General features: G+C 35.4%; 1 protein-coding gene across 3 annotated transcripts in view; it reads left to right on the top strand.

The window, feature by feature from the left end:
• The window catches only part of LOC135694722 (ubiquitin carboxyl-terminal hydrolase 24), a 75,077-nt gene extending 48,177 nt beyond the window's left edge, over positions 1 to 26,900 (top strand). For all 3 annotated transcript variants that reach the window (XM_065213570.2, XM_065213571.2, XM_065213572.2), the window contains exons 40-66: positions 1,193 to 1,334; positions 1,546 to 1,665; positions 2,310 to 2,353; positions 2,800 to 2,926; positions 3,848 to 3,901; positions 4,917 to 4,999; positions 5,289 to 5,427; positions 6,109 to 6,228; positions 6,744 to 6,940; positions 8,037 to 8,167; positions 9,104 to 9,245; positions 9,792 to 9,942; positions 10,572 to 10,664; positions 12,664 to 12,776; positions 13,651 to 13,764; positions 14,184 to 14,280; positions 15,870 to 15,992; positions 16,332 to 16,418; positions 17,253 to 17,367; positions 18,241 to 18,362; positions 19,607 to 19,720; positions 21,057 to 21,122; positions 22,588 to 22,669; positions 23,259 to 23,337; positions 24,459 to 24,534; positions 25,252 to 25,338; positions 25,929 to 26,900. In XM_065213570.2, coding sequence (XP_065069642.2) covers positions 1,193 to 1,334; positions 1,546 to 1,665; positions 2,310 to 2,353; positions 2,800 to 2,926; positions 3,848 to 3,901; positions 4,917 to 4,999; positions 5,289 to 5,427; positions 6,109 to 6,228; positions 6,744 to 6,940; positions 8,037 to 8,167; positions 9,104 to 9,245; positions 9,792 to 9,942; positions 10,572 to 10,664; positions 12,664 to 12,776; positions 13,651 to 13,764; positions 14,184 to 14,280; positions 15,870 to 15,992; positions 16,332 to 16,418; positions 17,253 to 17,367; positions 18,241 to 18,362; positions 19,607 to 19,720; positions 21,057 to 21,122; positions 22,588 to 22,669; positions 23,259 to 23,337; positions 24,459 to 24,534; positions 25,252 to 25,338; positions 25,929 to 26,084 — 2,974 coding nt within the window. In that variant the 3' untranslated portion in view covers positions 26,085 to 26,900. The remainder of the gene's footprint in view (positions 1 to 1,192; positions 1,335 to 1,545; positions 1,666 to 2,309; positions 2,354 to 2,799; positions 2,927 to 3,847; positions 3,902 to 4,916; positions 5,000 to 5,288; positions 5,428 to 6,108; positions 6,229 to 6,743; positions 6,941 to 8,036; positions 8,168 to 9,103; positions 9,246 to 9,791; positions 9,943 to 10,571; positions 10,665 to 12,663; positions 12,777 to 13,650; positions 13,765 to 14,183; positions 14,281 to 15,869; positions 15,993 to 16,331; positions 16,419 to 17,252; positions 17,368 to 18,240; positions 18,363 to 19,606; positions 19,721 to 21,056; positions 21,123 to 22,587; positions 22,670 to 23,258; positions 23,338 to 24,458; positions 24,535 to 25,251; positions 25,339 to 25,928) is intronic.
• The last annotated feature ends 196 nt before the right edge of the window (positions 26,901 to 27,096 follow it).

Here is a 27,096-nt window from a genome sequence, read left to right as displayed (position 1 = left end):
GTTTTATGATTAACATTTTGTGGTGTTTTAATTCTGTTCTACGAAAGTCTACACCAGGGCTGCACAAATTTTATGTTGGCTGAAAGCATTTTATGCACTAGCTCTACAAAAAGTACACACAAATTTCCCGCAAGGGCTTATAATTTTTTGAGTCTAGAAAAGGCTTCAGATAAAATTTCGTATTTTGGTTGTTAATTGCATATTTTTGTCTTTGGCAAAAGTTGACTGTGCACAAAAAGTAAAGTGATTTGGGAACCAAATGACAATATGTTTATTGACTGGCGGAAAACTTTAACATAGATGGTGCTTTCCACAATTAACTAGGGTTTGGGAAAGGTAATAGATGCCAGCTTTAGGGAAGATGAATCTGGTTTATTCTTATCAGCCAGCTATTTTTAACTTTCATTTCATATGATCGGTAAACATGTCAACATGAAATTTTACAGTAATAAATGGAAACATCTTAATATCCATGTGAAAGAACATGGGGATGTATTTCAATATTTTAAAGTCTGCCAAGACCTCAATAAGACTCAATTCAAGCACTGTATTGCTAGCAGGAAGAAAACTTCGAGTGCATGTAATTTTCATAGCTTTGATCTTTAAAGATCGAAAAGCAAAACCTGATATCAGGCAACTAAAAGAGTAGTTTTCAAAACACGTTAAATGTCTGCTTCAGGTCTGCAGCTTTATCTGTTAAAAAGGTCCTGGACAAGAAAACTGAAGGTTGCTCCCAAGTTAAAAAAAATTTATGATAATTGACAAATCAGTACAAGTTTTTCTAGCGGTTTCAAAAATCTGAAACTTCCTTTTTTGATGCATTCTACAACCCGAGGACATTAAGCTTACATTTGTATGACTTTCGGTCTGTTGTGAAAAATTCAAGAAAAATTTGTTGTTGTTGCAAAAAAGTTGCTTTTTGTCAAGTTTTGGTGAAACTTTTCTGCCAAACCAAACAATTTTCTGGGAATCTAGATCCCGGGTTCCGATACTTTTTGCAGCCCTTGTCTATGCTAATTGTTTTCTTCTGGTGTCAAATCTTGATCCAGAAGTTGGCAATATTTCTTATCAACTACTTAGGGTTTTGCCTGAGAAAAAGCCAGATGCCCTGTTGGCAACATAATTCAAATCAAAGCGACTATTACATAACAGACTAATAGCACAAAGTACCCGCGTATTATTCTTGTTGTAGTTGCACTTCAAAGGAGTGTCGCATAGCTGCCTTTGAAATATTTGTGACGTTGGCCGAAGGCTGTGCTGAAAATCTCTGTGACATTGTGACGCAGCTGATCTCGAAACATCACAGTCAGCTGAGTACTTCAAAGGAATGGGAGGTGAGATGTCAAGTTATCTGTCACCAATTTCCCTTTTCATTATATCGATCAGCCTCTGATTTGGCAGGGCCGTCAGGGTTAGCCAACGGTTTTGTTACTAATTTTGATAATATATGTATGATTTAAGGAAAAGTGTGGGTGCCTCCTGCAACCCTTTTTCTGTTTCTATTTTTTTCTTTTTCAAGATGAATTGATTTCTTTTGTACTCCAGTTTCAGCCACCAGTTGCTGCGAGGCCCTCTCGAGGATTTGTAGGCCTACAGAATGGTGGAGCCACGTGTTACATGAACAGTGTTATACAGCAATTGTACATGCAACCTGGCATTCAAGAAGTATGCATATACGATTTGTCTGTTTACCCTCAGCTGTTTAACAATGGTTGCCTAGGGAAACTTCATAAGCAATAAGTCAATATGGGAAATAGAAATTTTCTTAAATGTCCTGTAAAATAGGAAGCATTGTGTATAATGCTTAATCACTTTTTGTCGGACACCAATCGAACTATTAAACTTACGATTGATATCAATATCTTTTGGTAACTATCATCCGTTTAGAACCCCCAGAAGTTTCGGACATGTTTCAAAGCTCTGCAGATCTAGAAAGCCAAGGCAAACATTGGGTCGTTAGTCGTTACCCAGACTGTCATTGACACTGTCAACCATAACCATAAACCTCCTTTTGTGTTTTTCCATGCTATCTTCAAATATCGTTTTAATATTAGGTTACTGAAAAAGGTATGATATTTTATGTTCAGAATAAGTCTTGAAACGGAATTGTTTCTTAAGGTTTATTAGAGCACTTGATGTACAGGAAAACTCTTAATGTAGATCCTAATATTTACCAGTGCGTCTGGTCGATACATTGAGCTTATGTAGCTATAAGTTGATTTTCGCTTAAGTCAAAGCCAGGGTGATGCTCCTACTCACCAAACTTATGCCAGGTTTTATGTCATAAAATTGTTTATAATTGTTTCTAGGCATTGTTAAAAGTTGATGAGTCGACCAGCAACGATACAAATGGGTAAGGCTGTATGTTGCATTGGCCTTTTGAACAACTTCGCTTTATTAAGCATTGGGAGCTAACTAAATAGAAAGTTCTGCCTGTCTGAATAAGCTTCAGGGTTGCAATGGTTATCAGTATTCACCGCCTGAGAGAAGCGTTTTTGAATCTTTGCAACAATGGATTGAACGATTGAAGATAGGTATAGCGCTTGCTGGTTAAATATCAAAGAGAACCAAATGTTCTTAAATGTATGTGATTGTATGTTAACAAGTGCGTAGTATAGTAAATGCATAGGGTTTTGAACATAGAGACGTATCTGGATTATTTAGAGTTAACGAACCAACAATCCTGGAATAAATTGTTGAGTCTATTCTAGAAAAGTTTATGACTCTTCCCTTAGAAAATTGCTTTTTCATGACAGGAGCCATTTCCTAAAGAAATCTTGATTTTATGGCTTTTGCTAGGGTGTTCTACCAAATGCAGACAATCTTTGGACATCTCCTGGAAGGCAAGATGCAATATTACCGACCAGAGACCTTTTGGAAATGCTTTAAACTCTGGGGGCAGCATGTTAATGTTCGTGAACAGCAGGTATTGCCGTATGCCTCATGCAATGACATCTTGCTTCTTTTCTTATTTTGAAACCCTTGTGTTTGCATCCAAAATTTCGTACAGTTAAATTCTGATTTTGAAGCTCTCGTGGTTATTCGATTTATCATAAGCGGCCCAAACTTAAATTATTATGAGGAAAAATCAGAAATAAGAAAGGGGAAACTCGGACCGTCAGATACTCAAATTATGAAGTTCAGCCGTATATATAAATTACCTTGGCTATTATATATTCAAACTCCTGATGCTTTTTAAACAAATTAAGATCTACCTTTTGTTTATTCTGCTGTAAACAGATCTAGCATTCAACAGCCTTTCCTGATATTCAATACAATGTTTGAATCATTGATATGATAACTGTCGCTCTTTTATTTCATTTTATCGTCAAAGATTTTTGTGTGAAAACAACAGCTGTAAGAACCTTTGTCTAAATTTGAGTTTTTCTACTAAACATTGCATTCTATAATAAAATCTTTTCCTTTCTTCTGTTTTGCTATGAAACATTTGTTTTACTGAGCGAGTTTAAATTAGTCAGCTTCTTTGTTGCCAATACAGATCTGAGTTAACAGATCATCCCGAAGTGAATGCAATATTGCATACATGATAACGCACAAACATTATTTCTTACTATTTGAAAATGCTGCATTGAAATTACTACTGACAAACATGACACCCACAGTGCACCAAATCCTCTGAAATTGCTAACCCGTGTATATTGTATGTAATGAACTGATTGGCTTGGCTGTTATCACCGTTCTCATTGCAAGATAGCCAATCCGGTTGCTGAGCGCTGTCAAGCGAGAAAATCCTAGGCGATCAAAAACAAAGATAGTACCAAACTTTTTTCGAAATTTTTTCGAGTCAATAACTTTAGTATCGTAATGTTTTTGAGTTTCTTTCTAGGATGCGTTTGAATTTTTCACCTGCATCACTGACCAACTCGATGAGCAGCTAAAGGTGTGTTGTTAGACCATATGTCTTGTAAGGCCGGTTTTCTGTTACTCCTGTAGCAGTTCAGGACATACAGATAAACATAAATCTTGAGCAACGCATGTAAAAGCTCTACGTTGGTTCCATTGAAATTTTAATTGAAGTGAACCTTAATGAGATGAAAGACGAAGTTTATAGCAAGAATGGATCTAAAAGCCCAAAATGGAAGTCTTAATTGTTTCATTTGGCGAGTCAGTTGACTATAGTTAGAAAATCCGAGAGCCAGTTAATACCGAGCCGCTTTACTAAGATAATGTCATCGCAAAATGTTTTTTATCCTTCTTTTATTTAATAGCCCGTTTAGACAAGGTCTAGGAAAGCAAAGGCTAGATCTCAACGCATGTAAAAGCTCTACGTTGGTTCCATTGAAATTTTAATTGAAGTGAACCTTAATGAGATGAAAGAAGTTTATAGCAAGAATGGATCTAAAAGCCCAAAATGGAAGTCTTAATTGTTTCATTTGGCGAGTCAGTTGACTATAGTTAGAAAATCCGAGAGCCAGTTAATACCGAGCCGCTTTACTAAGATGATGTCATCGCAAAAGGTTTTTTATCCTTCTTTTATTTAATAGCCCGTTTAGACGAGGTCTAGGAAAGCAAAGGCGCTAGATCTCTTCTTAGCGAAATCATATAAACACGTGCTTGTGGTTTGGTCCGTTTCAGCTTTGTATGTTAACAATGTAGATCTGACAAGTAACATGTTTTGAACAAACATAGTAAGTCCGACTACCCGGGCCAGTCTGCCTCATATGAAATGGCCCTTAGAATGTGTTACTGCAAAGACATATGTTTAAAGACTTCTCCGCAATGTTTCTTGCAGCTAGAGCTATTCCGATTCGCCTACTTCAAATATGGTTTATACGAAAATGAAGTCTCCTTTAGGCTTGAATAAAGTATAACCGTCAGTTTGGTCCTTCCTTCGGTCCTGCCCAATTCTTTGTCCAATTGCAATCTGAATTATTCTCAACTGATTTCTTTCGTAGAAATTCGGTCATGAAGAAATTTTCAAGAAGACTTTCTGTGGGATGTTTTCCGATCAAAAAATATGCAAAGAATGCCCTCATCGGTTGGTGCCTTATACATAAAGTATTTATACAAAATACTTTTAAATTCTCCTTTATCCAATACCATTACCAATTGATGTTGGTTGACTAATAATAGTATGTTATATCCCTTGCTGATTTCTTTATTCTTAATCCAACATTGATTTAAGTTTAATTATATGCTATTGGTTAGATTGGTATGATTTCGCCAAGTTTGTCAAGAACTTCATAGTTCTTCTCAAGTTTGTCGAGTTTCTGCAGTTAGCTTTGCAAAATATTATTCTTGGTCACGACCTGCGCATTATTCCACAGGTACGAACGTGAGCAGGAGTTCCACTCTATTCCCGTCACTGTCAAGTGTCGTACTCTCGAGTCGTCCCTGGAACAGTACATGACTGACGAGATAATGGAGGGTGACAATGCATATTACTGTGAAAAATGTCGAGAAAACGTAAGTATTTTTAGCCGATATGGTTGTTCCTTTTGATAAGTAAGTTGTAGCATTTTTGGATTCAGGTCGAATTTCGTCCTTGTGAGCTCGTGATTTGAATAAATTACTCGAAAATACCCCCATCTAGGGTTTTCAAATGGCGAAAATACCCCATCTAGGATTGCCTTTCCTTAAAACGTCTGTAGGCAGACTAAATAACTATGATCAACTGACTGACTTATGCAGTCAATGAGAGAAATGATTTAAACGCACGGCAGTGCTTTTGCTATCCCAGCAATTGTTGCTCCTAATATCACTTATGTGCATTCTTCATTGATGTGCTTGCTACGAATGCATGATGTTTTTTACATGGCTGTGTTTCTTTTCTCTATTTCAATAGCTAGTTTTCAGGGTTGAATGCATTTGACATGCGAGAAATGAGCTACTCGTTCACAAGTTAATGAAAACACATAATTCTACATACACTATGCAACCTAACTACGCCTTGCTGTATCTTGCTAAGCTTTCGAAACCTGTTTATATTTGCAAGAGTGAATCTTTCTGACTTGTATTGATCAAGGGCAATAAATACAACGTGTCCAGAAAGAGAACACCCCCAGTGCTGCTCTTTCTCAAAGTTTTCGTCTCACTGTGCCATTTTCCGAGAATGCATTTGACATTCCATCTATCTATCTATTGTAGAGAACAACGATAAAGAGGTTGTGCATAAAATCTTTACCACAAGTCCTTGCAATCCAACTAAAGAGGTTTTGGTATGATTGGGAGGCTGGCAGACCTATCAAATTTGATGATTCGTTTCAGGTAATTCCCGGCAAAAAAAGGGGTATATATGTGTCAATGGGTGAAAAAATCAAGGCCATTTTATGTTTTAGAATAAATCTTAGAATAAATTATAGTATAATAAGGCAAGAGTATTGATAGGTAAGAGTTGAAAAACGATAAATCAAGTCGAAAGGAAATTGCTTCTGAAGATAATAAGGTTTAAATTTATAAAGTTTGTTTGCTTGATATGAAATTTTTGTCAAGTTGGCGATATGAATGGACAAAGTCTAATACAAGGCCCACCATAGGCTGCACCTATCTGCTGCAGTACCAATGACAAAATCAACTTTTCGTTCAGATATTAATTACTTTTTATTAATCGTGAAATTTTGTTATTATTTTTACTTACAAGTGTAAATGCTTACCAGGCTACGGAATTCAAGTAATCTGAAGTTTGATGTACAAAGTAAAGTTAAAGAATTTGCAGACTTTATTTTTTATTCATTAAAATTAATGAGTCCTTTCTTAACTCTTCGTTTTTTCTTTTAATGCAGTTCCCATGGATTCTGGATGTGCAGCCATTCACCAGTCAGGGAATGTCTAAGAATGAAACCAAGTCAACCAATGGCTCTGATAACAATTTGTCAGACAGAGACTCGTCGTCAGACCAATGTTTTTACGAATTAGTCGGAATACTCGTTCATATTGGACAGGCCAATGCCGGACACTACTATTCGTTTATTAAGAACAGGTAATGATTCAATTCAAGGCACTAGATTCAATTAAAGATTCAATTAAAAACATGTTTTCTTAAGAAAGAGGAATGTAACCGCCAAACAAAGGAGAAGATGGTCGCGTAAGTAGTATGAAATTCCTGTAATGTTTTTCAAAGAAGTGGTAGGTAAGTTGTCTTATGAACAGAATATGTAGGTATCTACTCCATTTTTCCAGTCTTTGAAGGATGTACAGACTGCCTAAAATATTGATCATTCATAAAGGGTTGCCTCATTAACCTTCTTAAGAAGAATAAGTATCACTTTCTGCTCGCCGCTTGCTGTGATTGTTTTTTTCTTATTGTTCATGTTGTTCGTCTGCAGCAAATGAGACTTTAACCAAGTGCTCTAATGTGTCGTCATAGCTTGCTGTCTTCGACAAATCCTTTAATATGGCCTAATTTTATTGGCACTAGTATACATTCATAAATTGATACTTGCTTTTAAGAATTTTCTCTTCAAATAAATCTTATGAGTGTGACTGCCAGCAATGGCTGAGAACAATGAATTTGGCTCGAATGAGATTAAACGTTATTCTCCTCTAATACTAGTTTTCAGCCCAAACCCGATTACTTTTCAATTTGTTAAGCTATAAGCTTGAGTTCCAGACCCCAGGCGAAAGGTATCTGGAGTGGGTAAGGCTCAAACCATTAGGCTATTAGATAACTTGGTTGTGAAAGTCCTTTGTAGGGCTTTTGCTTTTTGAAGTCAAACCATAAAAGGTGGATAATGTGCCTTATTTTGTTGCTAATTACAGTATTTCCTGAATGCGTTTAGGATCTTGTTTGGACTTTCAGTGAATAGAGTGCGTGCGAAGGTAACTTCAAAGCAGGAGCACAGGGCCCTGATATGCGAAAAAAACAATGGCAAAATTGACAACAGCAATAAATTTTTAAAAATCAAAACATTTCCACGGTCCTTCCACAGTGGTGTTTATCCAATGATAAAATCCTCTTCAGAGGTAGTTACACTGCAGGGTGGCTTTCCAATAAGATTTTCTTAACATTGAAAAGTGTCTACCTGTTAATATTCCTTTCTTTCACTCCTCCTCTTTGAATTTTTAATTTTTTTCAGGACGAACACTGGGCATGCTAAGCGATGGTACAAGTTCAATGACACAACAGTCGAAGAATTTGAAATGACCGATGCCAACTTAGAAAACGAGTGTTTTGGAGGCTCGTACAAAGTATCGAGGCAGGATAAAAGTAAGATGTTTTCAATAAAGATAGTTTATGTCGTCTCAACAGCATTTTTACACTTGGATTAGTCACTTTGCAAGAGAGCTTTCTCTGAATGAATAGCACTGGGTTTTGTTCAAAACGATTTGATAATTTATTTATTGATATATTTATTTATTTATTCCTTTTTTTATTGATTTATTTATATATTTATTTAATTATTTATTAATTCATTTATTTATTTATATATTTATTTATTTATTTATTTATTTACTTATTTATTTATTTATATATATTTATTTATCTATTTATTTGTTTATTTATTTGAAAGATTTAACAAATTTTAATACATTTGTTAAGCTTCTATTCAAATGCAATCGCATCGATGTCGCAATTTGCATCGGCAAGGAAGAACCATAATGCACTTTCCCATTGACTAAGATGTTTCCCCAAGACAAACATTCAAATTTTGAAGGGTCAACTTATCTGTGATGCACCATCGATTGTTTTTCTTATCCACGCAATACAAATTGTCCAATCATAGCAGATTTATAATCTTGTCTTGGCAACAAGTTACCAAGTTACCGATTTTTTATACGAGAAAAATTTCATCTGCAATAGCAAAAAAGCATCGCCGTTGGATCGCAGGTATCGGGATATAACCATCGCCAATGCATTGGTGACCCATCGCAGACATTAACTATATAAGCCTTAATCGCTTATCGTGCAGAAATAAGACATAACTTCTTTCTCTAACATCCATAAACTTAATAGGTCTGGAGAAGCCCATAAATATCACAAATCTACAATTTATCAAGCAATTTTGAGAAAATTTCTCTTTAACCATAATGCTTCTTCTAGCTGATATTTGTAAAAATTGCTGTCTAAAATTATGGTATGTCTGTGATGATTTTTCAGACGTTTTAGGCTGAAACGTAAGCTTCCTTACTTTTGTTTTACTAGATAGTCAATATCCAGAAAATCGAATTCGCAATTGGAATGCGTACATGTTGTTCTATGAAGCAATCGATAAAACCTTTGTAAGCAATTTGCCAAGGACTGGTTCCAGAGAGCTGCTGCGCGAAGAACTCCAAGAGCTGCGGAGGTATTTCTTAGACATACGTCATACGCCTTTGAACTTCATAGAAGGAACGTAGTTCAGCACACGTAGAAGGAACGTTTTTGTTGTAACCATTTCAATGTACTAAGCTTTGAACTGATTTCCTGCAGATCTTGGTAATGCTTCTTAAAAAACGGGTGAAGAAGGCAATGCAGGTCGAAATAGGCAATACTTTGCAATCTCCTCAGCTACCCATTCCAGGCCACAGAAAAGAAACAACACATGGCAATGAACAATTTTGTCACGGTTTTTAATGTAATTTTCTTGTACCCTTGGTGGGTCTTTTTGTCACAAATCCTTTACAAACCTTTCCAGATGAGAAACTAATCTCCCAAAAGTCGGACAAACCTCAAGAACACACAGCAAAGATCAAGGCGCGATGATTTAATTCTTTTAAGATTTTCACTACGTCCTTCCACATTGCGTCATCTAGCGATAAATCATAACAGAATGATTTTGCTAAATCTAAATGAGATCACATTTGTTACCATCAATTTTGTGGTTATTTTTACAGGGATAATTCCGTTTCAGGTCTGTACCATCTTCTCCTACATCTTCCACCAGCTCTGGACCCCCGTCTCCAGGCAGGACAGACAGCTTAAGTCAGCTCTCAGCACTTATCAGGCGTGGTGAAAAACGGGGGATATTCAATGATAAGATTCCTCCCAGTATAAGAAGACTTGTAAGTAACGTGCATTCTGAAACGCTCGCTCGACAGCTTCGTCTTAAAATTTTCTTTTCCCGCGCGTTTGATTCTTGTGTTTAATATCAGGCAGCGGTAAATCCATCTTCAGGAGTAGCCTGCGTCGCGCACCCTACCTTCAAGTAGGGTCTGCGCACAATTGACCGAATGCTTGTTATCTTGACCGTAGAATGCATTCTCTAAGTAACGCAGGCTGATCTGGGTGGGGGGGGGGGGGGGGAGGTTACCTGTTGGACAAGGAAATTTTCCTGGCCCTATATCATGATAAACTAGTGTGACAGAAGGAGAGCGACAGAACAGTTTTTCGAGTCTGGATTTGAACCTACAACCTTCAGCATGGCACCTTATACCATTATTGAGACAAGTCCAAAAACTGTGTGTATGAAAATAATCTCATATAAAGCTCAATGCTAGCGGTCTCCGCGGGAAGTAATATATTTCTAGTTTTGATTAAGAGCCCCCTTGTTCCTGTCATAGGACTACATCCCTGTTTCATGCTATTGTAAAATAATAGGGGTTAAGGAGCAAGGAGCCAATCATATACCTTTCAGAACAGTTTAGTAGCTTTTTGCATTTTAGCATCGTAACATAATCTCTTTTTATGCCAGGTCTTAGAAGATAATCTGCAATTCATGCAGAATCGAGACGTATACAACGAAGATTACTTCCAATTTGTCTATGATTTGTGTTCGTGTAATTTGGTAAGTTTTATTTCCAATTATTCCATTTAATTCCTTCACTATAAAAGTGCTGTTTAACTGACACAATAAGAAAAGCATTTTTTATTGACTAAACGGATTCAGAATCTCAAAAATGTGAGGTGTAGGTATACGATGTTGCGAAATTAATTTTCCAAGATTATGATGTTTGTACATTCGTGCATTTGGACGGTTTTTCATGTTGCTAATCTTTTGTCTTTAAATTGCTAGTGTTTAAAACTCTCATTTACCAATGGTGTTTGAATGAAAATGCGATGTTAAACAATAAGAAATAATGACATTGAAAAAAGCAAACATTTTACAACATACTTAAAGCTTTTTCGTCTGACACTCCTCAGAGTATAAGACACCAGAATAAGGTTCCGAGAGAACAAGATGGAAAATAGATACCCAGTTGTGGATTAAAATAAGCCAATCAGAAAAACGCGAGCACATAACCGGTGTAGTTGTCCAATCAGTGTCGCATGCCTAAAGAAAAATTACTTCTGTCTACACGATAGCGGTTTTCTCGTTTTTATGTAAATCGATTCCAAACCTGCAAAGTAAGTCATAAAGATTAACTCTTATTGCTGTTCTTAAGATTTTAGATTTGGTACTTCAAATATACATTCATTGGTTTTTCAATAGGTGACCTGAAATTTTTAGAAAATTTTAATCCTATAAAATATTGTCGATATAGCAACTTTTTTTTTAACTATATCTTAAATCTTAAGAAAAGCAACAACAGTTACTTGTATCCTTATTTCTTATCATTTAACATCACTTTTTCATCCTTAATATAACTGGTTAATGTGAGACTTGCGAGCTCTTAAAAGATTAGCAAAGTACAAAAAGTAGGCCTGCACCCATGTGCCACCATTGTTCATTGAACTTTCTATCTTTTATAAGTCTGCTGAGCTTACTTGAGGCAAATCAAGGCTTTTTTAATTTACCCTGATTTAATTCAATTGCAAGCCTGGTTTTACTTATCCAAACCCTGTTTAATTAGATTACTAATCTGGCTCCCATATAGATGATTATAATTTGATGTCTTAATGATAATCCTACTAAACATATCCTTTGAGCTATTACGTCAAATTTCTCCTTTGATAGTGAATTGTCAAACCGTGTCATCTATTTCATTTAAAATTTTTTTGGAGATATTGTTAATGCTGTCTTATTAAGAAAGGGAGCTTTGATGCCTTTATTTTTAGTTTTGCAAGGCCAGTATTTTTTGTTAGGACAGTTACTAGTTTGCAAACTAGACTTTGTTGTTTGTTCAAAGACGTGCTTTCAAAAAAAGATCATGCTGCTCCAGGTTTTGATAATTAGGGTTTGTCGCTTCAATAAATCATTTTTGAGTGCTATTTTCAGTAGTCGGGTCAATTCGATGGAACTTTGTGCAAACTGAATGATCCAGAAATAAGATAAAGGATTTTTAGGCACCAATTGGGTAGTCTCTAAAACAAAAATGTAACCAACGGGCTTGCTATCGCATTTCTGGTCAGACAGTGGTCATGTAGGGTATGTCTGCGGGGGAGCATTTCAAAAAGTAAATGAGAAAATTAAACCACGGGTAAAAATGACAGGATCCTTCTTTGCTAATCTGTTTTATGTTTGGTGCCAAATGCTCTCTGGCTGGTGTACATAACAAAAAGTGATTTTTACTGAATGCCCTAACTTGTAAAACATGTATTCTAATATGCTATGATAGCGTGAATTTAGATTTCCTTTAAAATCTGGTTGGTAGATAGCTTACATAATTTGAATTTGCTATCGTTTCAGGTCTGATATAATCACCATGTCCTCCTTAAGTTTCATATCTACCTTCAATACCAGGTCCACGTTGAGCATAAGATCTGTGTTAGACATTAGGCCTATATTTAAAAAGATTGGCTTACGATGTTTGATTAACTTAGGAATGAAATTTTTCCTTTATTGTCTCATCTTTTGTTTATTGATTTTTTAAGTATATATTTTGTTTATCGAAATAAACTTTTAGGACGAAATCGGAGATCCAAGCGACCAGGCCAAAAAGAATATCGCCCTTTGCAGTTTCCAGCTGGCGGCACAGTTTCTTTTCAATACGTACTTTAGGACGACTAAAACCCTTAGGTAAGAAAAGCCTTATGACCATTGTCTTTGTTATATTCTTGCTAGTGCAATGCAAATGCTAGTGATATACATCTCAAATTGGTATGTGTATTGACATTTTCCTAGATTCACCTACCATCGGGGAAAAACTTCCAGGAACTGCAGCAGTGTTTTTGTAGGTGCGGAGGAGTTTCAATTCTGCAGCTGCCTTAACTATAACGTATATAGATGTGATTTCCTCGATATTGTTATTGAGATATGTTGCCTCATGGTCTGATGAATCTTTCAAATGAAGAGCTGTTTAATTTCGTCCTCTATGGCCATGAAGAATTTCCACTCGAATAAAATTCGGATATTCTCCCTGTAACGCTAAAATATATCGAAGCCTCTAAACGTTTTGATTAAATTGGTGATACAAACAACATATTTCGTCTCTCCTCTTTCTAGAAATAGTTTGTTTTAATTTTTTCGTTTATTTTTCATCTTCTAATGGTAGTTAATTTAGTTTGTAAATTGCCACAGGGTTCCCATGCTCCCTGTTGTATCGCCTGGTAAACCTGTGTATGTTTTGAAAAAAATTTATGTGAATATTAAAAGCTGCTTTTAGGGCTGAGGGATTTTACGAAGCACTAATGTGTGAGGATGGCTCAGTGAATAGGGTCACGGGGTTAAGGGTTTAAGGGTCAAATCGAGAGTAAAAAAACCCAGGACACTGCTCAATGAGGAAAGCTTCTCAGTGTCCTTGAAACTGCTTTTGGATGCCTTGTAGAAGCCAGTACAAATACAAATTAAAATACAAAAACCAGGAAATCTTTATCCTTTCTTAAATATTGCTGAATATATATTGTTCGATGCTGCAAATTTCACCGGTTTTATGATAATTTTGTCCTCCTAGGATGGATTTTCAAGTTTGGTATCAAGCACTTGACAAATTGCTCAGAATGAGCCCGGAGTCATGTCTCTGGTTGCTAAATTTACTAGCAGGCGATCGTGCCAAAGAATATCTTGGGTAGGGTAATTTAGTTCTATATTTTTGCGATATATTGCCAAAATATTGTACCTGTGAACGATATGTTGTTATATTTATGTTATTGTTTCTTAAATTATTATTGATTGTTACATTTAAGAATTTACTACGTATTTAGTATAAAAGAAAGCCTTCTTTTCCATGGACTCGTTATATCCACGTTGAGACCATTAATGGTACCTCAGTATTTTGCAGATCTTGTCTATAAATATAAGAAAACATAAGCAAACCAGACACGAAATTTCAGATTAGTCTAAAAATATTTTAATGACGTAACCACTTTGTCACTCTGTAGGTAATGTAAACATTCAGTATTAGCAGTATCATAACATGTTATAATACCATATCTTTTTCTGTGTGGTATTAACAAGTAACTAAATTTCTCCCTATTTCGTTTCTAGGCCGTACCTAGTAGAATGCCCTGATAAAGAAATTCGAACAGGATTTTGTGATTTGCTCATCAGTGTGTTCGATTGCTCATTGGCCTCAACAGATCCTGTAAGTACCAATTTTCAGAAACTACCCTTTTCTCGAAGACGAGGATAGATACCTCGTAATAGAATTTTGTTTTCTGAATGCAGAAAGAATTCATTTTCCTGCAAGAATCTTTCAGCCGGCCTTGGTTAAAACAACAATGTTTGCCAAACCTCTTTTTACGCTACGCTAAAACTTTTCAAATTTTCAGTAGTATCTTCCTGTCCCTTCTTCAAATAGTTTTGAATAGCAACAGTTTCAGACTTAAAAATTTATTCAATGTCTTTCAATCTACATTGTTTTTTGGGAGGAAGTGAGATATTTCTGTACCATATGACAAGTTTTCCAAAATCTTTCACCGACTTGTTCCAAAGAATTTTGACAAGGATTGGCAATGAATCAGACTTGCCTTCCAACGAACATTGACTTCCTTCCAACATTGACTACTCCCAACGCACTTTTAGTTTCCTAATTTTTATGTAAACATCCAATATTTCATACTCTGGCCTGTGTTAGAATTATGAAGGAAATTCCAGCTTGCGCACATGAATTATTTTTCCTTTCCCCTTGTATCCTGAATTTCTCGGCCCCTCCTCTTCCAATTAAAGTATGAGTTCGCTGTGATTTCCGGATAAGAGGCATGCGATCTTTAGCCAGCAGAAACCTTGTCCTGAGCAAGATAAATCTTCTATAAACCTAAACAAATCTAATAGCAATCCTTATCTCGTTTGCTATGTTAATGGTCTTATCTCGATTTCTTATGGTTTGCGTTTTTAGTGTTGCGAAAACTAACGCCCCTTTGAAATCGGTCAATCTATTTATAGTCGGACATTATCTGTTCCTTATCTTGAGCTGTAATCGTAAACATGCCGAAAAGAGTTGAAATGTTTCCAAGAGACATGGTCGTTCTATAATGATTATGTACCAGAGAAGCGCTAAAAATGTAGTATGATGATTACCATTGTTCGTGCAACGTGTAGTAAAGTGATTTGAAATTATCAGATGATTTTTTACGTCTTTTGCTGATTACATATCTCATGCTAGACTGATAAGTTTTTTGTTCCTATCTTTGAACTTTCTAAGCTATTTTCTCTCTAGTAAACCGTTGTTAAATAAAAACAGTAATGAGGATTCTTTTAAATAAAGTTTTGTTGGCTAGTAACACGACGGTAATGATTGGAACTGACAACAAGATGTTGCTTCGTCAGGAGACAAAACAAAAGTATAAAGGAAGTGCAGATTTACCCCAGTCAGTCAAATTTAGCAAAAACTGAATTGACTTATGTAAGAATTCGCCCATCGACATGAATACCTTTCCTCCAAAAAATATTTGCGTCTTGTACATTTTCTCTTTAGTGCTCGGAATATTTTTTTATGTTTCATTTTGAAATTTTATTTGCACTAAATAAATAATTTTTGTTGTTCTAAAATTTTACAGAAATTTGAAACTAGTGGTACTGATATCTACCAAACAGGAGTTAATAGATAGGATAAAGATGAATAAACATTGGAGAAAATTGTTAAGTGTTTTAAGTTACTAAGGGTGGTTATGAATATAAATTATGCCTATTTGTAACAAATATCTGTTGTTATCCTTTTTATTTCTCTTTTAGTGCTTTGACCCGTTGATCCAAAAGGTCATTGGACAGTTAATCGACTTGGTCGATACTAATGTCATAAGCAATTGTCGACAGAGCAACCAATACTTCGAGTTCTTCCGTAAATATTCTTGTCTGGTAAGTAAGCTTGATGTGTAATAATAACAACAGCAATTATATATCTGCATATCCATTTCAGAGCAGTTACACTGCTAAAATTCAGTAACGATCTAACATGAATCGTTAATTAATAAACAAAAGTAAGTCTACTTGTTTTAGCGTACTTTTTAATTTTCTTTAGCTGTATCATAAGATTTTAAGCTCATCGTTGCATGTACAGTAACCAACTTCTGTACGATTTTATTCTGCATCTGAATATAATCAATATAGACTTTCATCCTTTCCCCAAGTAAAATTCCTTTCACGTTTGTCATAAATTAAACCTTGATTCTTTATTTTTCAATTCACTGTTTTTAGGGGTTAACAGCGCTGAAATCCTTGTATTCTAAAAAGATCTTTAAGAAGTTCATCTACTTCCTTCTTGGTCCATCTACGCATAGGAGGGTGTGTATAATTCCTTTTGGACTTCTCTATTTATCACTCTACTATATTATAGTGTACAGTAAAATTGTCCATTGAACTGCAGTGTTTTAAGTACGATGCATCACAGTTAAATTGATTTTGTTTCATGTATTCGTCTACACAGAATGTAACTTTTGTGTCGATATCCTGGTGTATTGTGCTTTTTTAGTGAAATGAGTAGAACGAACTGTCCTTGCATAAAATGAATTTCAATTTCATCATGATTTTGTCGACCACCATTTTAAGCAGTGTATCGGTTTGCTTGCATCACAGAAAGGATGTATTTTTTGGGGGAGACCTTGCAGTTGTGTTTACTTTTAGTAACCATGGTTGCGTTTGCACAATTCCTTATTACGCGAATTTACGGGTGCGACCTGATTGAAAAATAAAAAATTAGGTAACATTAATTAGAGAATTTTTTAAAAGAAACTGTTTTACTGTTTCATCGATAAAGGAATTTTTCGCGCACAAATGCATTTTCAATTGCATTTATAAAGGAATTTTTTCTTTAATTTTGAATTTTAAGGACTGTTCATACAGAGACTTTTTTAAGAAAGCGTCATATTTTTAATAGCATTTGCCTCAAATTTAGCCCATCACGAGTGCTGCGTAAGTCAACAGTAAGAAAAACTCAAAACACAAATGCAGAACAAAATTAAATCTTAATTGTAAGATTGCTAAAATCGACATGAGTAATGAAGGGGATGCAAAATTTTCTATTTGTCGCGTAGCATTTCTCAATTAAGTCACACCTGCAATTTAGCGTAATAAGCTAGTGTCGAATAATTTGTTTCCAACCTTTTGCATCTTTTTCAGGACCAGCGCTATGTTCGGAGATGGAGCTCTGCGCAAGCGCAAGAGTTTGGCCATCTTCACTTAACATTGATCAATCTTATTGTCCATACGGCGACTAAGCAACAGTTAGACAATGGTAGGTAAACAACACAGCTATGCTACGTTCTCCGACAATTTTTTAAATCTGGTCGAGAACATGGTTTCTAGATTCAATCATGAAATGAGTAGTGCTCCTTCATCAAGTTTGTGTGATAAAGTTGATGAATTTTTACAACAAAAATGGCTTTAGATTAATTTTGTTATGGTTCTGTTTTGGGGAACTTTTGTTGAATTATTAAAATCATAGCAACGATAGTTGTCGGAACTTGTCAGAAGAAAATGACTCTAACTGACGCTAAGGTACAGCTGACTATTGTCAAGCCCCTCTAAAACGTCTATACTATTCAGAGTATCTGACTCCGGTTATAGTCTCACCAAATGTTGATTGAAAAGCTGTAACAGTAAGCGGAGTAGGACTGTAAACGAAAGTGTGACTATAAGCTGAGTCGACTGCACCATGTTATCACAAACATGGCCGTTTGGTTCTTGAAGCCGAGTTGCAATATCGTTAATTTATGTAGATTGTTGATCGTTTATGACCTCGTAGTTATACATTTAATATCGAGGCTGAAGCTTGTATGCCCAAGCTAGAGTAGATTGAACTTCAAGGTCACATGGAGACAGTAAATTCAGACATATGGATTGATACTACTAAACCCTTGTTACCCCCATTTCCCATTCAAATGGAGAATGGCTTGACTGAGCGGGCGATGAAATATAAAGGAATTTTTTTTATGTTATCTTTAATCTTATCAAAGCCTAGCGTTTTGACAACTCGATTCAGTGTTTAAGTGCTTCGCCTAACAAGGTTTGAAAAATCGAATATTGACCTGATCACTTTGGCTCAAAATGATAGTCTTACTAAGGATCGCCTCAAGATTTACACCGTTAAAATCACTTTCTGTTTTAGATGTTTCTGGTTCCAATATGCAGACTTGTGATTATCCTTCAAAGAAAGAAGAATTAGTGACAATGCCGCTGGAAATCGAAGAGACCATCTATGGAGACGATGGCGAGCGTTACATTTCTGAGGTAAGGAAATTCCGGGTCACATTATTACGTGCGTGTGTATCCAGTGTGATTGGCCAATGCCAGTTAACTGTGCATTGGAGGTTTAGTGGCAGAATCATCCCACAACTTTGTTGTTAGTCAATATTTCCGGCCAGAGTGTTTTCATTAATTGGCTGTTTTTAAGCTTTAACCATAGCGAAACAGCCGCGTTTACTTCAGCAGAGCTTCTCTTAACATAAACAGAAAGAGGTTGTGTTTCTTTTTCGAAGGCCCTCCTGTAACCATTTTATACATCAAGAAATAGAAAATGGACCGTTTTTTAACGTTTTTGAAATTGCGGAAAGTCATCATAGAGTCTTTTTTAAGATATTGATTATCCTGAAATATTAAATCGTACTTTGTGCCTGATGTACAAGATCATATGCTCTGGGTATTATTATTATTATTTTAGAGTTCAAGTTATATTTTCTTGGTAAACCTCTAAAGTGTCCACCTGAAAACTTTCCAAGAGTGTCCACTTGCTTTGCCAAGAGGCCAAAACGAAAGAAAACCCTTGTAGTTATTATTGCTTGATTAAGAAGTCGAAATAAAATAAAAAGCAGTGGTAAAAACATTTGAATTGTAAGATCAATTCAAACTTTGAATAAATGGGGCTGTTTGAATAAATGGGCTTTTTTCTCTCGCTTTATTGACATATTTTGAGGTATTGAATTTGATTTAAAGAATATCTGGCATTTGCTCCTAAGATGATCTTTATTATGTAAATTATAGTCAACATCATTATGACTCCAATAGCACATTAGGTGATCGGTAATTGATGCCAAGGTGCATAATTATGATTTTCTGACATCTTTAGATAACAGTGCATAGAAGTTTGTATCCCACGTAACATTTCCCATGTAGCCCTGTTTGTAAGCAGTGTTTGTGCATTGTTTAGGAATATGAGGAAGCCAAACTAGGCAGAACTGTAAAACCATTTTGTCAAAAAGTAGAAAATGCAAGTTAACTGATTTTGACTGATTCGACTACAAGAGTTATTCGAAGTGATGAGATGGAGAGCTTTTTATTTTGATATATTTTCACCAGGATAAACAGTTGCCAGGAAGCATTTTTTAAATTGGCTTTGCCCAAGTAAATAATTGAGGCTGATAAGAATCTCGTAAATAAGCTTGTGCTGTGAACTTTCTAAAGAAAATGCCCTCCTCGATATCACCCTTTCTTGATCAAGGTGACTATGACCAAGTAAATCAAGGTATTTTTTCTAGTGCCTTTATGCTTGCATAGAGATCCCTAACCTTACGAAGCCCATGGCTGAGATGATCTTACACTGCTGTTTCTGCAATGAGCAAATTTCAAAGAGGTTTATTCGGCAGAGCCAGGTAAGTAGCAGTTGTTTTTCAGGCGGTAGCCATTGTGGTTTGGTCAGCATTCGAAATATGACAAATCATATCCTGATGGTTGCGGACTATTAGCTGTGTAATTCAAGTAACTATTATCTGAGATCTAAAGGCTTCACTGCCATTTAACACATGACAAACGATTTAAAACGGTTATTGTGATGCTGCAGCCGCACATGCTTTAGGTATCAATCCGCCAGTTCATTAACGACCTTTTCTATTGATACCTCTAGCCCATAGGCTAATATGCTGGCCTGAACAGGATTTACAATGCTCCATTCATTATAATGAGCTACGAAACGAGAAGTTTTGTCTTTTTTGCTTTGATCTCTAATGTACTAGATACAGTACCTCCCTCTCCGATAAGCTACAATATTATGTTACGTTACTCGGGGTATGTGCTTTTAATTCCTACTACAATTAAAAGTACCGTATTTGCTCTTTTTTTTGCCCTCGCTTCAATAAACGCCACTCTCCAATAGTCGTTGCTACTAAAAGTTGCAAATTTTTATAAACGCTTGGGCGTTTTATAGATCAATTACCTTACTACTTAAAGGGTATTTACTTGTACATTTTGAATTGGATATATCCGCTCGTCGCCAAATTAAGTTGTACTGCAGCAGTTCCATTTTCTAGTTTCCCATGATCCGAGCCACTGCCCTCGTCACATGACCAACATCATGTTTTCTAGCATTTTAACTTCAACTTCAAAATTTTATTATCAGTATCCTTTAAATAATTGAAAGTGATAAGATAGTACTAACATAAACGATTATAAGATTAAAAGGTATATTTTACATGAAATTGTCAGTAAGAAAAACTAAAGTACTGAAGGACACGTAGAAATAACTCAGAAGCGCTTTTGAGCTACGCGCCCTTTTGTAATTCTGAAAGTTACATTGTACATATCTAAAGAAACAGATTTGAGGAAAAACGCATATGAAGTTGTATCAATAACGATAACATAAATATTTTTGTGAGAGCTTCTTTTCATATCTATCTGCATTCTCCAGTAATCAGAAATCTTATTTGTCCTTCCCTAGACACCGCGAATCGCCTTCTTCTCAGGACCTCCCCACAGTTGTCTCTCACACTCCTTAATCACCATAAACGTTTTATAATTGTTATGAAAATGCCTCCCAGACCCAGACTGGCACCAGCAGCAGTGATAAATACCTCTGATATCATCACCACATCTTGCAGAAGATTTAGATTTCATACCCTACCACAAACAGCGATTGAAGCAGAAGTAGGCGTGTCGAGTCTACCACAGAATTCGAAACATGAAGTAGTAATTACTTGTTGTTTTTAATCCCAGATACTTCTTGAAAGCGTGCAACCAAACGACCTCAAAAGCGTTCTGCAAGTCATTTCTGATGTACTGGTATGTATAAAGGTTTTTTCTCTAGCCAGACCATATGTTTCTGGTATTCGATTGCCAGTAAGGCGGTAATAGTATCATATGCAGCAGCATTGTCAATTAGAAAGCAGCAAAGCTTAATGGCAATGAGAAGTCTCTTTTGACAGCAAAGTATTTTCAGCTATATTTAACAAAGAGGCACTTGCATGGATTACATGATTTGTTTGTGGTGATGAACTTAAAATCCTTTTGCTATGAGCATCATGTCTACTGCTAACTCATTTCTTTGGTTAGAAAGCCTTGTCAGAGGTCGACATAATCATTATGTTTCAACTTGCTTCTATCTTCATGCATCGCTCCAAAGTGCTTTGTCAAGCTCAAGGTTTCATATCTTTTAAAATTCTTGTCACGTTGAGGTTATTGCATGCAGGGTTGTAGTGCCAGGGGGGCTCCGGATCAGAGCCCTCCTTGTTCATGGAACCATGATGGAACAAATTAGCAAATTTCTACTTTTGCTAGTATTTTTAGCAAAATTTGGTGCAGGGTCCCCCTAGTTATTTGATAGCACTACACCACTGATTGTATTGACCAGTTACCAAAGCACATTTTCACATTCCCCTTTATGGTAACAACTTTGTAGATGTGTTTCCAGGTACGACATAGAAGGCAAATAGTATAAATAATTGGGCTCATTGATCTTACAGTTCTTTTATATTCCCATCCTTGCAAAAAGTGAATCATGTGACAAAAACGGATTCTTGTTGTTAGCCTTCCCAAATTGGGGCTTATGGTTAAGATTTTGTGTGTTTCTTGCATCTTGATATTCATTTTGAAAGAATAAAAAGTAATGTTGGTTTGGGAATTTTACAGTATCGTACAGTGGAACTCTCATTTCAAATAAAATTGTCTGCTTGTTGTTAAAGTAGGAAAGAAGTAATTTGATTCATGACCTTGAGACCAAGGATTCAAGATCCAATGATATTTATATTTTGAGTAAAAGATGAACTTAAATAATCTAAAATTAAAGGAGCCATTACTTTTAGTCATGGGATCACATGGAATTCGTTTTTTAAGATGTAACCAATTTTCACTCTTTATAATTTCATGGTCTTCAGTCTAGAAAACAATGCTTGTCATACAGAATGTTTGGTTAACTTTTGTTTAGCTAAGGTTTATTTGGGTATATCTTTATCTGCCAAACATTGGCTTTTTTGCTCCAATGTATATGTAAGAGCATAGTTGCTAATTTTTTAGAATCTTGGTTCTTATTCCTTCATTGTGTAGGGACTTGCAGAGCTTAGCATCTCAGTGCTTTCTACCGTAATCTAAAGGTCTTTAAACTTTAATCTTTAAATCTTTAAACTTAATTGAAAATTGAAAATCATAGATTTTAAATTCTACCTTCCCCATGGACACCAACAGTCTGTGACACTGCAAGTAAATCTTACATTACTGATGACATGCTAAGAACTTGTTATGATTTATTTAGTGTATGGAAGACCCTCTTCAGTCTTTTCGAGTAAATTTGGTTGTCGATGGATGTAAAGAAGAAAAAATCCCTGGAATCTTAAGTAAGTTGGTGTCAAAATTTTATTTCTTTTCCATTTGAAATATCTCTGCCTTTTAGTTATATGCCTCAAAAGTACAGTGTCTTTAAACCTCTGTAATTTATTTTATTTAGTTATCAAGATGTAAAATGATTCAAAAGGCTATTAGTAACTGCTAGCAATATGTCTTAATTCTACATCAAATTTTAGTTTAAAGTTTGGATTAGTAACTGCTTTCTTTATAGTAATTTCTTCCGTAGAATTTATTGCAACGTTTTGGAGCTGTATTTATATGTTAGTAGTTTGACTTGGGTGATGAGCTTATACTTTTGATAAATAAACTAGGGACTGAATTTCCATTAGAAAAAGCTTAAATTTACTCAAATACTCCAGCATTGATTGAGTTGATATTTGTAACCAGAAATATAGGGTAGAGTCAGCATTCTTCTGACATAAGTGATTCTCACAAAATGCCTTGACTTTAGATTATCTATATTTATGAAATAGTTATTATTATCAAAAAAGTGTAAACACTTTTAGCTTCAACAACTGCAGCAGTGCAAATATTAGTTTTTTTGCTGATACAGCTTCAAACTATCATTAAAATTTGCAGGTATTGTCAAAAACAGCTACATTTCTGATCCACGGAGGTCTTACCAGTGTATAAAATTACTTGTAAATCTGGCACAGAAGTAAGTGCATGATACCATCAATAAAGATACTTTGTAGAATTGATTGTTATTACTTGTGCTGACCACTGTTTTGCTTTGTTGAGTAAAATGTTGAAAATTTGTTCAGTTTTAGTATAAAAGCAAGAGATCCACAAAACATAATCTTTCTCCATACCAATACAAGTGCTTTTTTGCCCTTTGTCTTTTAACTGTTATATTTTGCTATCAATCTTTGAGGTTTGAAAGGAAATCTGCAGGCAGCTACATGTAAAAATGCCAACAGGAAAACAGTGCATTAAAATTAGCGCTCTGTTATTTATTATTTTACCAAAGATAAGTTACAAAGGATGCTGATGCTCTTGATTAGTTGAATAGGACCTGCTGCAGTCAAGGGCGCCAAGGGGTTATTAAGGCCGGGGGCAAACTGAAAGACTAATCTCGCTCCGAGCCAAGTGAAAGGAAAATTTCTGCAATTACACCCTTTAGGTTGCTTTACATTTATTTGTTCATTTTAAAATGTTTTGCTATTTTCTGACATAACTTTGATACTTTTAATAAATTCCATTTCAAAACATAATTCATTACTTCACGAGGCCCCCTAACACCTCAAGGCCTGGGGCAATTTGCTCCCCTTCCCCCTTTCAGTGGCCATGGCTGCAGTTGATGTATGGGTTTTGAAAGGAGTCTCAAAGGCTGCCTCTGGAGAAATAAAATACTCTTGAAGTTACATGCCTATATGTGTGCCGTAGGTGGGGAGCTAAGTCAGGCCATTGTTCAATTTCCTTCCCTAGACGCTCCCCAGGGGGCCAGACACCTTAAAGTAAACACTTGTACCTTAAAGTAAACACTTTAAGGTTTAAAGGTTGGTTAAGAAAAATTAAGTTGTAGCCCTGACTTTCATAGCTAACTAGATAATGTTAATAATTTACACTTTCTAGATAAAGAGTGTGGTTAAAAAAATTCACTGAAAGCCTTTCCAATTTCCTATTGTCCGCCTTCCCCACTTGTCCATCTCTATGCCCATGGTATGTGTCATCATATAATGATAAATTTATGATTGGCATATGTCGACAAATAAAAATTCACTTATTTCCAAGAAATGTTTCAAGTTTTCAAGATCTCTCCTTGATTTGATTTTGCAGATGCTCTCTCGCCAAAGGTTTCTTGCTGCAAAGCCCATCACGTTGGCAATGGTCTGTTGATTGGCTTAAGAAGAAGGTATTCAATTCCACTTTCAAATTTGTGACGTGGGTCCTTCTCATGAAAAACATGCTTTGCCGACATTATATGTGACATGATGAACCAACATACATTTCATCTTGTATATAAATGTCTGAGGGAAAGCAGAGAAAGCAAACAGCAAAAGAGTAATGTTGTTTGTGAATTTACATGCCAGTGTGATTCTGGCTACATAGGATGCATAACCCAAAGATTGAGGGATAGGATAAGACAACATGTTTCTTCCAACAAAGGTAACAAAACTGCCCCTCAAAGAGAACAGCCTCCTCGATCTTGTAGATCCAGAAACACTGTTAAAACAAGTGACTCTGCCATCAAACAACACCTTTTAAACAACCCAGGTTGTACAAAACTCTATAAATGCCAAAATGTTTCAAATAATTGACAGAGCCGCGTGGTCTTTTCATGTAGCAGTTTTGAAATCGATCTACATACAACTGAAAAGCCGCCACTGTGTAGACAGTATGAAAATTGATAAATATAAGATGCGCGTTGAAGGACTTCGGATAAGAACCAAGACTGAAGAGGGCGAAATATATTTCTTTTTATTCTTTAGATGGCTAGAAAACGCAAACTCATCATAACTTAGGCAGGCAAACAATCTGCCACCCATATGCAAATTTCTCCATAAAGCCCTTGAATTGATTACTCTTTTCTGATTTTTCTTATAAAGTATGTTTGAATTTCAATTTACAGATGAATGAATATTACTGGACAGCTCAGCCTCATGTCAGCAATGAATCTCATATTAACAAGTCATTTCAAAGAACTGTTAGTGCTCAGGTAACCACATTTTGAATATGACCCCTTACATTATCTAGCATATTTCCTGTTTAGCAACAGTTTATGCAGCAATTTTTCACGAAAATAGGATAGTGATTGCAGTCCAATTCTACCTATGTAATAAGATTGGCATTTATTAGAGCAAGTCCGATAAGATTTTTATACAACCATCTTGTTTCTTTGCTATTTTTGCAAATCATATCAAGTATAAAGCTAGTTCAAGACAAGGGGAATCTTTTTTTCACAAATGGGTTAAAAGATATAACTGTTTTTTGAGTACATTGAAATTATCTCGGTTTTTTAAGAGATAAGGAGAATGATGGTAAATTACAACAATAAGTGACTGTAATTACAATAAATTACAACAAATTCTTCAGTTAAATTTCTTAGAAATTTCTTCTCTTGTCAACAATGCTATTATTTGTTTTTTCAATAAAACAGACTTTGCTATTTGTCACAGTTTTTTTGCTTTATATAATTGCAGTATCATTTCAGAGAGATCTGAAAACATTAAAGTATATTTTATTCTCACAAGAGAATCAATCTTTTTTACAATATTTTAAACATATGAAAATATATTGCATTTACAGTACACATTAGCAGAAGCAACAGCCCTATTAATAGAAATTGAAAAACAAGAAGCAAGTAGCAAAAACTCCATCTCAAATCCTGCCAGTGCCTCAACTCAACCAAGTCTATTTGAAGCTCCAGTGGAGGACTGGGACAAGGAATCAGCTAGTAAATGAGCTCAATGCTTAAGCTCCCAAGAATGTTACAACTGAGCTGAACTTCTTAAATGTATTCCAAATAATACATCTATAAAGCCACTTTCCATTGTGCAATCCTGTCAGAGGGGAAAGTGTCAGGAATCCCCACTTTGATAACAGAATATTCATCTTTACCATGTTGATGTTGTTATTGAGGTGGGAATGAAATTTTCTTGTAACAGAAACATTTCAGGAATTTCAAACAGACAAGGCTAATGTAAAGTTGGTTATTGCCAGCTGAAAGTGCATTGAGTAGGTGACTCCTGTTCTTGAAATCCCACTAAACAGGTAGTTATTCAAACATAGGCATTTTCAATGCAATATCAGTTAGTTTAGAGGTTTATATTGAGACAATTAAAAACTCACACCAATTACAGGCCATGTTTTTCTCAAGGGACTTGAAAGGCACTACTACCTTGTTTACTAAGCTGTCTTGATGTTTACTTCTTTTATGGCCTGTAATCAAGTCATTATTCACCCTCTGTTGAATCATGGCTCCCCTTTAATTCATTATATGTTGGGATATCCCATTAAATTTTTTTTAAAAAAACTTACCAGGCCCTAAAGCAAATTGACATTTCAGTTTGACAAGCTAACAGTGCTTCAAGGAATAAACTGTTTTTCTTTTGTGATCAAAACAGTGGTTTTAGATAAAAACTTCTTGTTTTTAACATTTTAATGTCTATTTCTTGTCCATGATTTAGCATATTATGATAGATTTTTGAGGAAATTTAAAGGTTATCGTCCCATCAATGGATTATTGATGTTTTATTCTGATTCAAGTTCTTACTTTAATTTTTACTGTTTTTGTCTCTACAATCTTTGTTGCAAAGACAAGAATATTATGAATCTGCATTGTAATGTTTTGATTCAAACAGCTGCAGCTTTGGGTTTTTAAAAGGTCTGTTTTGGGTAGAAACCAACAGTTCTTTTGTGTTGGGGAGTCTGTGGTGTTTACTGCGTAGATGAAAGAAAACGTAGACATGCTGAA

Source organism: Rhopilema esculentum, chromosome 8 (assembly GCF_057945365.1).
Source record: "Rhopilema esculentum isolate cy_ngs chromosome 8, ASM5794536v1, whole genome shotgun sequence".
Lineage (NCBI taxonomy): Eukaryota > Metazoa > Cnidaria > Scyphozoa > Rhizostomeae > Rhizostomatidae > Rhopilema > Rhopilema esculentum.
Note: the sequence above shows the minus strand (reverse complement) of the source record. Positions and strands in the feature narration are given on the sequence as shown.